The sequence below is a fragment of the Poromitra crassiceps genome, assembly GCF_964638095.1.
Source record: "Poromitra crassiceps genome assembly, chromosome: 16".
NCBI classification, from domain to species: Eukaryota; Metazoa; Chordata; class Actinopteri; order Beryciformes; family Melamphaidae; genus Poromitra; species Poromitra crassiceps.
In genome coordinates this window covers 36,067,485-36,083,617 of record NC_139645.1, presented here as the reverse complement: position 1 = coordinate 36,083,617, position 16,133 = coordinate 36,067,485, and the positions used below count along the sequence as shown (strand labels likewise).

Here is a 16,133-nt window from a genome sequence, read left to right as displayed (position 1 = left end):
TATGTGTGTGTGTGTGTGTGTGTGCGTGTGCTGGGTGTGATTTGTCACTTTCGGAACGTCGGCCGGGGCCGACCGATATCACGCCAACCCCCCCTCACCCTCACCCTCACCCTCACCCCACACACACACACACAGTCTCGGCATAGCGCCACCTACTGGTAAACAGTATCTCGAGAACCGTTTGTCTGATCGACTTTAAACTCGGGGGGGGGGGGGGGGGGTTTAGCCCGGCAGAGTGCAGTTCTAGATTTCGTGCAGTTTGGCATAGCGCCACCTACTGGCAACACAAAAAGTAGTTTATCATCGACTTCAAACTGCTGGGAACCGCCCAGAACTCTCCAAACCGGTCTTTTTACCTTCTGGGCAGAGCGTGTTCTGCAGCCAGCTCTCCTGCACCTGTTTCAGCAGCTCCACCTCACTAAACACAGCCAGGCATTCACCAGGACAGCTCACACAGCAACCTATTCTCTTTGCTGTCAACATGAAACCAAAGGTCGCGCCTATTTCTTTAAATGACAGCATGTTGTGCCATGTTGTGATTATTTTCTACTCAATAGTGACGTTTGCTGCCTGCTACTGCGCATAGAGCTGCTGTGACTTGACTTGCTGACAATATCACACTTGATGGATTATACTTTAAAAACTAAATATTCCTGCAAATGCTGTGGTGAAGTTCATGTTTCATAATAGTTTTGTTTAAGTTCATTATCCCATAAATGTTACTGTGAAAGCTGCAAGAAATAGCGAGAGAGAGAGAGAGAGAGAGAGAGAGGGAGGGAGAGGGAGGGAGAGAGACAGGGAGAGGGAGAGAGAGGAGAGAGAGACTGAGGGAGAGAGAGAAACTGAGGGAGAGAGAGCGGGAGATAGACTGAGGGAGAGAGAGAAACTGAGGGAGAGGGAGAGAGAGAGAGAGAGGAGAGAGACTGAGGGAGAGAGAGAGAAGAGAGACTGAGGGAGAGAGGGAGAGAGACTGAGGGAGAGAGAGAGAGGAGAGAGACTGAGGGAGAGAGAGAGAGAGAGAGAGAGGAGAGAGACTGAGGGAGAGGGAGAGAGACTGAGGGAGAGAGAGAGAGAGGAGAGAGACTGAGGGAGAGAGGGAGAGAGACTGAGGAAGAGAGAGAGAGAGAGGAGAGAGACTGAGGGAGAGAGAGAGAGAGAGGGGAGAGAGACTGAGGGAGAGAGAGAGAGATGAGAGAGAGGGGGAGAGGGAGAGGGAGAGAGATTGAGGGAGAGAGAGAGAGAGAGAGAGGAGAGAGACTGAGGGAGAGAGAGAGAGGGGGAGAGAGACTGAGGGAGAGAGAGAGGGGGAGAGAGGCGAGGGGGGGAGAGAGAGAGGGGGAGAGAGACTGAGGGAGAGAGAGAGGGGGAGAGACACTGAGGGAGAGAGAGGGGGGAGACTGAGAGAGAGATACTGAGGGAGAGAGAGACTGAGGGGGAGGAAGAGGGAGATGAGAGCAACTGAGGGAGAGAGGGGGAGAGAGACTGAGGGAGAGAGAGAGAGGAGAGAGACTGAGGGAGAGAGAGAGGGGAAGAGAGAAACGAGGGGGGAGATACTGAGGGAGAGAGAGACTGAGGAAGAGAGAGACTGAGGGAGAGACAAGAGGGGGAGGGAAACTGAGGGAGAGAGAGAGAGACTGAGGGAGAGAGAGAGACTGAGGGAGAGAGAGAGAGGGGAAGAGAGAGGTGAGGGGGGAGATACTGAGGGAGAGAGAGACTAAGGAAGACAGAGAGAGGGGGGGAGACTAAGGGAGAGAGAGAGAGACTGAGGGAGAGAGAGGTGAGGGGGAGACACTGAGAGAGAGAGAGGCGAGGGGGAGAGACTGAGGGAGAGAGAGAGGAGAGAGACTGAGGGAGAGAGGAGAGAGAGGGGGAGAGAGACTGAGAGGGAGAGGGGGAGAGAGACTGAGGGAGAGAGAGAGAGACTGAGGGAGAGAGAGGTGAGGGGGAGACACTGAGAGAGAGAGAGGCGAGGGGGAGAGACTGAGGGAGAGAGAGAGGAGAGAGACTGAGGGAGAGAGGAGAGAGAGGGGGAGAGAGACTGAGAGGGAGAGAGAGAGGGAGAGAGAGAAGGAGAGGGAGACTGAGGGAGAGAGAGAGGGGGAGAGACTGAGGGAGAGAGACTGACGGAGAGAGAGAGGGGGAGAGAGAGACTGAGGGAGAGAGAGGCGAGGGAGGGAGACTGAGGGAGAGAGAGGCGAGGGAGGGAGACTGAGGGAGAGAGAGAGGGAGAGAGAGGTGAGGGGGAGAGACTGAGGGAGAGAGAGAGGGGGAGAGACACTGAGGGAGAGAGAGAGAGGGGGAGAGAGACTGAGGGAGAGAGAGAGGGGGAGAGACACTGAGGGGGAGAGAGAGAGGGGGAGAGAGACTGAGGGAGAGAGAGGGAGAGAGAGGTGAGGGGGAGAGACACTGAGGGAGAGAGAGAGAGGGGGAGAGAGACTGAGGGAGAGAGAGAGGGGGAGAGACACTGAGGGAGAGAGAGAGAGGGAGAGGGAGACTGAGGGAGAGAGAGAGGGGGAGAGAGAGACTGAGGGAGAGAGAGGTGAGGGAGGGAGACTGAGGGAGAGAGAGGCGAGGGAGGGAGACTGAGGGAGAGAGAGAGGGAGAGAGAGGTGAGGGGGAGAGACTGAGGGAGAGAGAGAGGGGGAGAGACACTGAGGGAGAGAGAGAGAGGGGGAGAGAGACTGAGGGAGAGAGAGGGAGAGAGAGGCGAGGGGGAGAGACTGAGGGAGAGAGAGAGGGGGAGAGACACTGAGGGAGAGAGAGAGAGGGGGAGAGAGACTGAGGGAGAGAGAGAGAGAGGGGGAGAGACACTGAGGGAGAGAGAGAGAGGGGGAGAGAGAGAGAGGGAGAGGGAGACTGAGGGAGAGGGAGAGAGAGGGATACATGATAATTTGTTTGTCATGATTTTATTACATAATTTGCGACTATAGTTGCAGCTCTGTAGTGTATTAACAGTAGATGACTTGTGTTGGCTGATAGCCTACAGTAAGTAACCTCTTTCCCTGCATGCATGATATAGCCTATTAAGATGATCCCCACACGTGGACCATTTAGATATACTGAAATAGGCTAGAATTAAATTCTCACACATCCCTTAAAGAAACACACGTTGTTTACATGTGTATGTTATAGCCTATGATGAAGGAAACCTCTAATTACAGTAAGCGTGCAGTTAGAATCTGGACATAATATTAGACAGTCACAACATGTGTTTTAGTCTAAACAGAGTGATGATATAAATATATAGGCTACAATGTAATAAGCCCTGTTGTATTAACCTACAAAGGATTGGTAGATGTATCTATAATGACGGCTGTGTTTTGGATATGTCTGATGCACACGGACAACCTGGCATTTACACAAATGAATTGGAGGGAATGAAAGAAGCAACACTGATTGGTTGTGTGGATGTTAACGGCCTCACCAAGCTCACCACGTCTTTGAATCATTTAATTAATTCATCCTGTTAGTTAATCCTGCATGAATCACTGTTGCTGCGCGAGCGCAAGTGACATTCTGCGCATCACGGAGAATAACCCATTAATTTCCGCTGCGCCCCTCTGTGTGTGTGTGCGTGTGTGTGTGTGTGTGTGAGAGAGAGAGAGAGAGAGAGAGAGCGAGGATGTGACAGTTATAGAACACAGTGTTATTGGTATGTGATGGTGTTGATGTGATGTATGATGCGATGGTGTGGAGATCGCATCACATTACGCATGGAGATTACAGTATCCATTGCACAATTTCATTCAAATTAGCATATGACATTTGTTTTGGAATCTACGGATTCGCCTGTTCACGTTAGTTTCCAGACCAATACAACGATGCCTGGGCGCCGGGTCAAGTGAGGCCGACCGAGAGAGAGGGTTGTTCAGCTACCAGGTGGACAGTGGGCCGTCCAGGTGAAAGAATGCCTCCCTTTCTAACAGTCACTGGATGCTAATTCCCAGTCCCAAACTGATATACCATTTATGTGTGCTATATGGTTAGCATGGAAGATGTATGTTTCACCCCTAGACAACAAACGATGCCAAAATTACTTAATGAAAATATATACATCCATTTGTGACCGTAACATTTGAGGCCTCGTCCGAATGGCACATCGTCTCCAGAGTCTCCACCCTAGAAATTGAGCGTGTGAGCTACTCAGTGACATCACTGATTTGTGACCCATATTGTGACATCATAAATCCCAGAACATGTTGAGCCCATGGCACATTGTCTCCAGAGTCATTAAAATTGTCTAAGGCGGGCAGTGTTAGCAAATCGTGACATCATCAGTGATTTGTAACACAAACCGTGACATAATCAAATCCCACATGTTCCGCCCATGGCGCATCGTCTCTAGAGTCTCTTAGAATTGCTAGCATTATTAAAATGCCTCCAGAGTCTCCACCCTAGAAATTGAGCTCGCGTAGACAATGCACATCGTCTCCAGTCTCCTCCCTATAATCGAGAGTTAAATTAGATTGTAGTTTGCAGGCTGCCAGGTTGGGTTGGGGTCTCCATTGTCACATATTTTAACGGGGCGAGCTGGCTCTCTTAGCGGTTTGGTTTGGTGCCGACCTTTAAAAAGCCTGACCCACACAGACAACATAAACATTCTAAATTACCCCTATACTTCCTGTTGCAGTGTTTGCTAATACAATAGCTGGCAGGAAACAGGTTTCAAACTGTTCCTAGCAACACAGTTCTGTGAAAACTGTCTATATGTTGAGGTTTAGTCAAGTCACCTATTTAAGACTGAATGGATTGAAGAGGAAGGAAGTGGATTTCCTTGATTTCCTTTAAAAAGAGCGCAGGAGAGACAGAGGAGACGAATGGGAGATTCTACAAGAAGAAAGTGAGTCAAGTGGAACGCAGTCAAACACTGCTGTGAGCTCGTAATGGATTTTGATGAATGAAGCCAATGTGCTCAATCAAAGTGTGGAACGTAGCTGCTTTTGACCATGTTTTAAAGTCGAGCTGAACCCAAAAATGACTTTTCTTTTCTTTTAGTTCAAATACCTGGGTATGCACTGCACCTATTTAATAATGTATGCAAACAAAATCACAACAATCTAATTTCTTTAGTTTTTCATACTTTTTTTCACATCAAAAGTGAATTTTTCAAGATTTCATTGATAACAGTACAGTTTGCTGACGTCACCTAGTACTATAAAATTTCTACCCCATTTCAACCAATCATATCACGACATGCAGCTGTCAATCAAATCTTCATTTCAGGATAATTTTCTCTTCCAAATGAAGTAGAAAATGGCGCCTAGTGCCTGTCATCTGGCAGAATTCCTATCCCATAAACGAACTACTAACTTGGCCAATTGTTAGAAACATGAACAACAAACAAAAACTATAATCTCTAAGAATGCAAAGAAATGTTCGTTAAAACGCGCATTCCAGGGATATCGTATTTACAGAAATAGCGTAAAAGGCGCGTGCTTGAGAGCGTTTGAGAGCGTGGTTGTCAGGGGTTTGCCCTCGGAGATTCCAGGCGGGCGGGCAGCACCCATTCATCGGATTGTCCGCTCCCTCCGCACGAAGCAGCTGGCTGCCTGGTACTCCGCGGATCCCACTCGCGTAGCACGACAACACGCTGAATCCCACTCGATTTGGGGGTGGAACATGCCATGATTGGCCAAAGCCCAATCCAGTCCCCAGAATTGTCAAATAAAATCATCGACATGATACTATGACCCGCCTCTCAACCTGTCATCTTAGACAAACTATGTTTTCAGTCTGAAACGGACTCATTATGCACGTGACGAACAGGTTCAGTTCCACTTTAATGTGAATTGAATCAACTATCAACTAACATTATGCTGATCATCATCTTAAATAATGTTAACAGTAAATTGCTGAAAGCCAAACTGCATAGATCACCTTTATTTTGTCACCATTCTCTCTCTCTCTAGTGGAATGAATGGAGAAATGTCTCTCTGCTGCTTCTGACTTTTGTTCATCAAAAAAGAAAAGAAAAATACCGCTTGAATTTCAGGACGTTTTTCTCTCTGTGGTGATCTGACCTGGGACTGACGTTTGAATGCAAGTTAAATAAATAAATAAATACTGAGGCGGGCATTTATTTTTCAAAACGTGTAGCGACATCCGGCCAGTAAAAGGGATCGATGTCTATATGGGACTTGGCTTTTAATTGAAGTTTTATGGTATTAACAGACTGACTGTTTATTTCTTCAATTTCATCATAACACATCTTGTTTCAGCCATCTTGTTTCAGAATAGGATTTGAATGAATAGATGTCACACATGAGCTTTCTATTTCAATAGAAACTGAGTCAAACTAAATACACACTTACACTTCCTCAGGCCTGGTTTCAACCACAGCTCTGCATCATGGTCCACACTGTGGGGGAGGGGGGTAAATAAAGTCAGACAGCATCATCTCTTTGATCATGAACAAATAACCTTCATAAACTTCCATAGGAGGGATTTTCCAGACGCCGTGACTCATATCCTCCATTCAACATCAAACAATAATATTCCTCAGCTTCAACTTTATGAATCAGAGTCAATGGGCCTGTTCAGATAGCTCTACTCAGCGTACTTTTGATACTCAAATTGAAGAGGTAGTGTGTTCACACTGTACAGTATATTAATTTTGTGTAGGCGAGATATTCACAAGAATTTCTGAGTACAGACCGGGGGCTTACTCAATATACTCATCTCCCCCATAATGCATTGTGACTCTTCAGGTGGAGACTGAAGTCATTGTCCAACACGGTATATTTTTTACATTTTTCACACACTATTTCATCATTAAATTCACTTCTGTCACTTTTTGAGGTGGATAACCAGGTGTAAATTAATTAGACAGCGCCAACATTATGAAAATCTGGGGAGAGGGGGGGCACCTTCTGTGTCGCAATTTTGTTAGGACCACATGCCAGGACACAAAGGCCATTGTTTTGTTGACATCGTGAAGAGGGATTTTTCTGAAATGTGTGTTAAAATGAGCCAATGACACATCCTTTGCATAAGGCAGCTACATTAGCAGGCTGGTAGCAGGGCACTGCCAAGGTGGCCTTAGGGATCTCAGGGCATCACGGCCAGTGGGAGGGGCGTACTTCCCACCATGCTTGGCCCCGTTAGATAACTGCAACTGTAAATGTGTAACGTTAACAGTGATGAATAACTGCTGTCCATTAGGGACTGTGGACTGGACTGATCTGATGACACCGACCGAGCGGCGAGCACCATGGAGGCTAACGTTATGGAGACCCAACAGGCACAATGAATGCTGTCATATTTACGTTTAAAGTGTTAATCTGCATGTGGCTCATTAGGTGTTACTCGTATGCTCTTCTGAGACGTCTAAAGTTAAGTACATGAGTGAGCTGATGAGTTTAGTCATTAACCCGGGATCATTGCAATAACATATCAGCCAAAATGCTGCTACGCAATACAATGATTTACTATTTAACATTAATGGCTGGTGAATATGAAGGTTATCTGTCAGTGCAATGTTAGATTTTCACGCTTGACCAGAGGATATTGTTATTATTTGCTTGCTTTTGTCAGAATAAACAGAGATTGCCTATAAAGAGATCCAATTGTGTTATTGTTGTTGTATAATGTGCTAAATCATGTGACGTTACATCTGAATCATGTATCACATGCAGACGAGGAGCTCATTCTCTGTTGTCTGGTCAGAGGCACGGTTTGATTAACACATTGACTGCCAGCCGTTTTTTTTTGCTGTAGGTAGCTTTTGCCAGAGGGTTTTTTTGAGGATTCTGGCTCATTTTACAAGAGCCAAGGATAATTTTCTGCTTGGAGTTTGTGAACACAAAGTTCACAAAAGTACTAATAGAATGTGTGCTTTCTCTGTCTAAAAGAGTTAGTTTGTAGAGTTAGTAGTTATGTAGATATTAGCCGTTGAGTACAGCATGGTTTCAGCATCTGAGACAAAAAGCTGAGATAATCGCAGTTTTGTGAAATTCAATATCAAACAGTCACTTTAACCATTTATTTTTGGCATCAGTGAGACATCAGACATAAACAATATAGTTCTGAACAGTAATTTCCTCCATAGCAGCACCCGCACCCCCTCTCCTTACAACTCCTCCCTCCGTGGGCGTGTCTGGTGGATTTCAGCAGCGTTTGTCAGTCACAAGCCAGTCTCTCCTGCCTGTCTGAGCAGTGAGCAGCAGCCTCCCTCTCTGGCGGCCCCTCGTCGGCGAGCGTGGATGTGGCTTAATCCGTTCTTGGATTTTCGGTTGAGAGCTTTGACGAAGCCTTGTGTGACTCTAGGCTTTATGCTGCGCGCTTCAAAGTGTGCTTTCCACTAGGGATGCACGATATATCGGCAATCATATCGGTATCGGCCGATGTTGGTAATTTTTTAACATATCGGTCATATCGGTATCGGTCAGATGTTGCAATGTTAATATCGGTTATCATTATCAGCCAAATTCTTCACATTGATATGAAATAATGCAGTAAATCTATGATTTATGGGCTTTTCCAAAGGCTTTGCAAATAAAGAAATGGATAACTTTTTCAAATTCAGTGTTAACATGTGTTTTTCAGTATGTACAAAATGTGATGATCATAAAAATGTGGTTTTATACAGATCATATCGACATCGGTAAATATCGGTTATCGGCCATAACAGCAATGTTAATATCGGTTATCGGCATCGGCCAAAATTTTCATATCGGTGCATCCCTACTTTCCACCCAGTCCACCTTTGGAACCCCCCACCGCCGTGCGCCCGTGTGAAAGGTTTTCGCCTACAGTATGAGAATGAGGCTCGTTCGCTCCTCGGTTGAGCTCAGCTGGAATGCGTGCGTTTCTGGCCAAACAACACTCAATAGTCTGAGCACCGTCGCCACTCAGTGGGTCGGCGGAATGGATTGCACACGCCCGGCGGCTCTAACAGTATAATAGAAGATGCAAAAGGGCCAGATCAACGATCCACCGTCAAAAAAAAAAAATCGATTCTGAAAACGTGTTAACACGTTGTTGGCAGTCAACAGCTGGATTCTGAAAACGTGTTTACACGTTGTTGGCAGTGAATGTGTTAAATGATAAGATGTTCATGTTGAGTGAACACCAAACAGCTGACTCTGACCAGCCCTTGACCAGAAGATGTTAAAGGTAGGGATGCAGCGATCCACATTTTTTCTGTTCCGATCCGATTCTGATATACTATGTCCTGCAGCTCTCCCTGTGGAAAACCCTGTGGAAACTGGCCTTATTTCTCCATGCTGGCCAGCAGCTCTCCCTGTGGAAACAAGTTGTCGGCTGCTGACATTGTGTTCAGCTTGACAGCTTGATTTTAATTTCTATTCATTTTTCTAATTTTTATTTTGCTCCACTCAGCTCAGCTCTGCCTGGTGCAGCTAGTCCAGCTGGACCCACTCAGCTCAGCCCTGCCTGGTGCAGCTAGTCCAGCTGGACTCACTCAGCTCAGCCCTGCCTGGTGCAGCTAGTCCAGCTGGACCCACTCAGCTCAGCTCTGCCTGGTGCAGCTAGTCCAGCTGGACCCACTCAGCTCAGGCCTGCCTGGTGCAGCTAGTCCAGCTGGACTCACTCAGCTCAGCTCTGCCTGGTGCAGCTAGTCCAGCTGGACCCACTCAGCTCAGCTCTGCCTGGTGCAGCTAGTCCAGCTGGACCCACTCAGCTCAGCTCTGCCTGGTGCAGCTAGTTCAGCTGGACCCACTCAGCTCAGCCCTGCCTGGTGCAGCTAGTCCAGCTGGACCCACTCAGCTCAGCTCTGCCTGGTGCAGCTAGTCCAGCTGGACCCACTCAGCTCAGGCCTGCGTGGTGCAGCTAGTCCAGCTGGACTCACTCAGCTCAGCCTGCCTGGTGCAGCTAGTCCAGCTGGACTCACTCAGCTCAGCCTGCCTGGTGCAGCTAGTCCACCTGGACCCACTCAGCTTAGCCCTGCCTGGTGCACCTAGTCCAGCTAGACCCACTCAGCTCAGCCCTGCCTGGTGCAGCTAGTCCAGCTGGACCCACTCAGCTCAGCCCTGCCTGGTGCAGCTAGTCCAGCTGGACCCACTCAGCTCAGCTCTGCCTGGTGCAGCTAGTCCAGCTGGACCCACTCAGCTCAGGCCTGCCTGGTGCAGCTAGTCCAGCTGGACTCACTCAGCTCAGCTCTGCCTGGTGCAGCTAGTCCAGCTGGACCCACTCAGCTCAGCTCTGCCTGGTGCAGCTAGTCCAGCTGGACCCACTCAGCTCAGCTCTGCCTGGTGCAGCTAGTCCAGCTGGACCCACTCAGCTCAGGCCTGCGTGGTGCAGCTAGTCCAGCTGGACTCACTCAGCTCAGCCTGCCTGGTGCAGCTAGTCCAGCTGGACTCACTCAGCTCAGCCTGCCTGGTGCAGCTAGTCCACCTGGACCCACTCAGCTTAGCCCTGCCTGGTGCACCTAGTCCAGCTAGACCCACTCAGCTCAGCCCTGCCTGGTGCAGCTAGTCCAGCTGGACCCACTCAGCTCAGCCCTGCCTGGTGCAGCTAGTCCAGCTGGACCCACTCAGCTCAGCTCTGCCTGGTGCAGCTAGTCCAGCTGGACCCACTCAGCTCAGCTCTGCCTGGTGCAGCTAGTCCAGCTGGACTCACTCATCTCAGCCTGCCTGGTGCAGGTAGTCCAGCTGGACTCACTCAGCTCAGCCCTGCCTGGTGCCAGTTAGTCCAGCTGGGCCACTCAGCTCAGCCCTGCCTGGTGCAGCTAGTCCAGCTGGACCCACTCAGCTCAGTTCTGCCTGGTGCAGCTAGTCCAGCTGGACCCACTCAGCTCAGCCCTGCCTGGTGCAGCTAGTCCAGCTGGATGGTGGTTCGATTCATTACATTTACATTACATTACGTCATTTGGCAGATGCTTTTATCCAAAGCGACTTACAATAACACATTTTTGTCAGCAATACAGCAATCAACTATGCAACACAGTAGTGATGCACGGGTCACCCAGAACCCACCGGGTCCCGCGGGCTGGCCCGCTCTGCAGGCGGTCTTGGTTGGCAAATTATGAAAATATCGCGGGTGCGGGCGTGGCAGGCTCAGAACGTGACAAAGCAACATTATTAAATAATTTAGAGCAGTGAAACACGCAGAGTAATTAACCTTAAAGACGTTAACTCTCTCTCACATGTAGGTACACACAATCAGACAGACTCCTGCTGCACTCTATAGCCTACATGGAGTAAAGAAACGCTTCAATGAGGTAGCCTATGTGCTCTCAAAACAAACATTTTGGAAGGATTATTCGCTGTAATTATTATTTGCAAGTGTCCATAAAACTAATGCCACTGCAGATTTTCTGTTGTGGACTCGACTGTGATCTATTTGTCAACTTTACTGCAACTAGGCTGTGAACAATTGAGAGTGCATGAGGTAATTAAAAGAAATCAGACAGCGTCAGCGAGTCTGAAGCTGTATCTGCAAGCCGTCTGCACCTGCAGGTGCAGTAGTCAAGTTGTATGCAACAATTGAGAGTGCATGAGGTAATTAAAAGAAATGGGGAAGAATAAGAAGTGTTTCTGTAGCCTACCTCTACCTGCTACCTCCATTTGAAGACCTTGGATTAATTGAAGAAAGACCGATAATAGCGGAGTTTGACGAAGCAGAAAGAAATCGACGACATGAAAGCAGCCGCGCAACGCATGTGAGTGTGTGTGTGTGAGAGAGAGAAAGAGAGAGGGGGGGGGGGGAGAGACGGAGTTACTTTGCACACCATTGGAGAGCTCTGCTGTGCTCCTCCCGAGTCCGGAGACATATTACATTAAATTGCTGGGTTGGGCTGGGTTCAGAATTTTCTGATATTTTAACGGGCTGGGCGGGGCGGGCTGGCTCCAATAACGGGTTGGGTTGGGGCGGGCCTTAAAAAACCCTGACCCGCGCATCACTACAACACAGTCTATGACAACTACAACATCTGAAGGAATAGTGGTAAAGTTAAGTTTTTTTCGAGAGAGAGAGAGAAAGAAGTTAGTTCAAGAAGGGCCCAGATGGAGCATGAAAAGGTGTGTCTTTAGTCTTTTCTGAAAGACTAAAGACACACTCGAGTCATGTCACTCACACCTCCAGGCAGGGCTTGCTTGTTTATCCACATTTACCAGTGTGTTGGGAAATGTATACATTTTAAAATTGACCCTAATTTAGACACATCTACCATTCTCAGCCTGTATAAAATTTGAAAAAACCTACAAATGCTGCAAAACATGTGTGTGACTCTCAGTCTTCTAGCAGATGTTCCCTCTCCATACCTGAGTCTCCACTGTCCAGCAGACAGCAGCTTCTCTCCTGAGGCTCCTGGATGATTGTAGCTCAGGTCCAGCTCTCTCAGATGGGAGGGGTTGGAGCTGAGAGCTGAGGCCAGAGAAGCACAGCCAACCTCTGTGAGCAGACAGCCTGACAGCCTGCACGCACGCACGCACGTACGTACACACACACACACACACACACACACACACACACACACACACACACACACACACACACACACACACACACACACACACACACACAGGAAGACACACATAGGTTAGGTTAGGTTAGGTTAAGTTTATTTGATATGGACATCACAGAGCATTGGAGATGTAACATACATGTATGCACAGATACACAGTGTTAAGTGTTCATAGCGGAACGCTAATTTTCAACACCTGTCCAGGCGACTCCTACACCAAAACACAACCCAAGAGGACATACCCCAAAAGAAGCAAAATCAATTATAAAAACCACAAGACTAAAGCTATACATACAAATGTATTGACTAGAAAGTCACTATACAGAAAGTCACTAAAATACACCCCAGAGGACATACCCGAAAATAAACATAATCAAATATAAAACCACGTGAGGAAAGCTATACATACAAATATTCAAGGATGTACATACAATACAGTACACACAATGTACACACGATGTACACACAATTCAGACATAATACACAGAGTACCACCAGAGGTCTACAAGGGTATTAAGTGTGAGAACACAGTTGTTTCTCTTTTAACCATGACTTAATACCCCTGTTAAAAACATTAAAATCGTGTTGTGTTTTCAGCTCAGTAGGTAGACTGTTCCATAGTTTTGCTCCTTTAACAGAGAAAACTGATTGTCTTGCTGCCAGAGTTTCAAATAGTAGAGCGAGGGGATAAGCTCCCAAAAATACAGGAATTGTGGACTTTTTGAAAGGAACATGACATTTCTCACATAGTCAGTGTTGGAGAAAAATATAAGTTCCATGCAATTTCCTAATCAATAAGCTATATTTGCATACACATAATTATGCTACAGTGAGTTACAGTGACATGACATCTCACACATATAGGACTGCTCCTTTTGCTGAGACCTTGGTCAGTGCGTCGTGTTCCAATAACAACTCTCTCAGTCAGACTGAGATGCACACACATTTCCAAGAGATCATCCCATTCCTCTCCCCTCCTCTCTGCTCCTCTTCCTTAAAAGCTTATGTCAAATTGTGACGTCGCCGCTGAATATTTGACTCTGTACATTGATCAGATGGTACATTGAGATTCAGTCTCTCCTATAACACAGTGTATAGGAGAATGTTATGGTAATAAATATACGTTCATAAGTCATCTTCCTGGACTCCTGGCTTCAATTTATTTGGTTTAGATAGGCTATCAGCTGTTATATATACATTTAGCGGATGTAGAATGGTTAAGAAATTCCATTCTCTATCAGTTGGCGTCACTTTGCAGGATATCTACGGCAGAGCGGGTAAGTCTGAATTAATTTCATAATTCGTTACTGCGACTGTCGTCTGATATCTAAAAGAATCTGAAATGTTTGCATGTTGTGGGTGTGTCAAAATGACATTGTATATAACTGTAAATATGTATGGTTTATATAATAACCTAAGTTAGTATCTTTTTTTTTTTTTTTTTTTTTTTTTTTTTTTTTTTTTTTAATGTTTTTTTCCCGATTTTTTTATCCCATTTTTATCCCCCGTTTAGTGCTCATTTTTGAATTACTCAATCCTGGTTGCTACTCCATCCTCTGCCGATCTGGGGAGAGCCGAGACTGATTCCATGCATCCTCCGAGACATGGGCAGTCAAGTCAGCCGCATCTTTTCACCTGCCCGAGGAAGCTTCACCGGTAGGACATAGCACGTGGGAGGTTCACGCTATTCCAAACAGTTCCCCTCCCTCTGAACAGGCGCCCTTAACGATCAGAGGAGGAACCATATAAGCAACCAGGATGTTGCATGTTTTTGTGAAGGGGGTTCCTATATGAAGGAGACCCCCGGGAGGCACGGGGAGAACATGCAAACTCCACACAGAAAGGCCATTTTGCCGACCCCACCCGGGTGGTGGGCACTCGAGGACATGCGGACGGGCACGCACTCCTTCAGCGTTCACATCGGCCCAGGTGGGAATCGAACCCACGACCTTCGAGCTGTGAGGCGATAGTGCTTACCACTGCACCACCGTACCTCCTCTAAGTTAGTATCTTGTGGGTTTCTTGAGACAAGGGGGGACACCTCAATGTAAATAATAAAGATGACCTCAGGACCATTAGAAACTCTCTTGACAGGCTGTATTTTGCAGTGACCAGGATGGTCCAGTGGTAGTAGCTGCAGGGCAAGAGAGCCTGAGAAGCGTTATCACATATTGCCTTAAAAAGCCATAGGCCTGCTCAGTTGAGCGACTATGATAGTCCAGTTGAGAAACTGCGGCGAGCCTAGGCATATGCTTGATACGGTCTTTAAGAACCACACGACCATACTGATAAAACCAAAATATTGTGTTTTTGAAATTCCCACAACATGTAATAAATAACAAATGTAACAAGCAACAAAATAGAAGCCTATTTTAAAGGAGCAAAATTTAATAAGTGTATTTTAGCCATACCCAAAATACAGAATCAATATGTCCCTTGAACAAATTGATCTGTCACCAGTTTACAGTATGTTCCAGATACCCCCAAACACGGACGGAACTGGTCAAGCAGGAGAACAACCGTCCCTTCTTCCCCTTGATACCCCACATCGAGTTGCCAGGTAAGGTGTTGAAAATTACTTTACACACACATGGACACAGATCAAGACGACAAGTAAGTGATAAACAAAACAGTAGCTCTCTCTCTCTTAATACAGGTTTTAATACCCTTGGTGCGTAATGCAAGACTGAAATATAAAGTGTTTTGAATGTGAATAAATGAGACATTGATATAAAATGGGACATTCACAGTAAACTAGTTAAATCAGTGCTTTGCTTAAGCAACAAAGTGAAGTGTTTTTACGAGAGAGAGAGAGAGAGAGAGAGAGAGAGAGAGAGAGAGAGAGAGAGAGAGAGAGAGAGAGAGAGAGAGAGAGAGACACGCAACAGAATTGATAAAAACAACGGCTCTGCAACGAGACGTGTGTCTCTAAAACAAATAGATAAGCCATTAGGCCTGCTCAGTTGTCTTTTCATACTGTAAGGAAGCCATCTGACTCTGCTCTCTGAGAATGGACACTGAAAAGGCTGGGCCTTGTCTGCGGCCAGAGTGTCAAGGAGCCAGAGAGACAATTAAACAGCTTGAGATGGTTGTCAGACAGTATGGAGATGAGAATTTGAATGGGTCCGTAAAATTTGACACAGGCACCGAACAAAGTGTTTTAAATATGGCCCAACAGATACCTGTGAACATACAAACAGACACAAATCATTTGCCAGATCAGATGGTTCAGCATTCTAGATCAGCTAACCACATGCCAGCGCGCATAGAGCCTAATTTCAATATGCCTGGGTTTCCCCCCAATCAATACACCACACAGGGTGCCCCTCAGCATAAATGCCCTCGATATACATGCAAGCACTGCGGAAAGAGAGGACATTACGTAAAAGATTGTAGATATAAAAAAACGGGAGCAGCGAGTGGACAAACAGCCATCTTGTTGATTCAATTGGCTCAAGTAGCAACACGATGGTCATTCTTCCCCTTATCAATGTTTTGGAACATAGCAGGCTGAAATAATTTGTTTATGTTCCCTTGGAACAGTCAGTCTTCCAACAAGGTTAAGCATAGCCAAAACATTAGCCTAGCGAAAACAATTTGGAATACGACGCCAGCTAGACTATGGCGACATCTCCAGGCTGATTGTATTAACACACCCTGGGAGAACAAAGTGTGAATGAAATGTTTTGTTTGTTATAAATCAATAGAG

At 46.7% G+C, this 16,133-nt stretch overlaps 1 protein-coding gene across 1 annotated transcript in view; it reads right to left on the bottom strand.

The window, feature by feature from the left end:
* The window catches only part of LOC310791614 (NLR family CARD domain-containing protein 3-like), a gene marked incomplete at its 5' end in the record, with an annotated part of 79,848 nt that overhangs the window by 1,200 nt on the left and 62,515 nt on the right, over positions 1 to 16,133 (bottom strand). Inside the window, 3 exons of the mRNA XM_083653278.1 lie at positions 6,312 to 6,358; positions 12,222 to 12,374; positions 14,490 to 14,558. Coding sequence (XP_083509404.1) covers positions 6,312 to 6,358; positions 12,222 to 12,374; positions 14,490 to 14,558 — 269 coding nt within the window. The remainder of the gene's footprint in view (positions 1 to 6,311; positions 6,359 to 12,221; positions 12,375 to 14,489; positions 14,559 to 16,133) is intronic.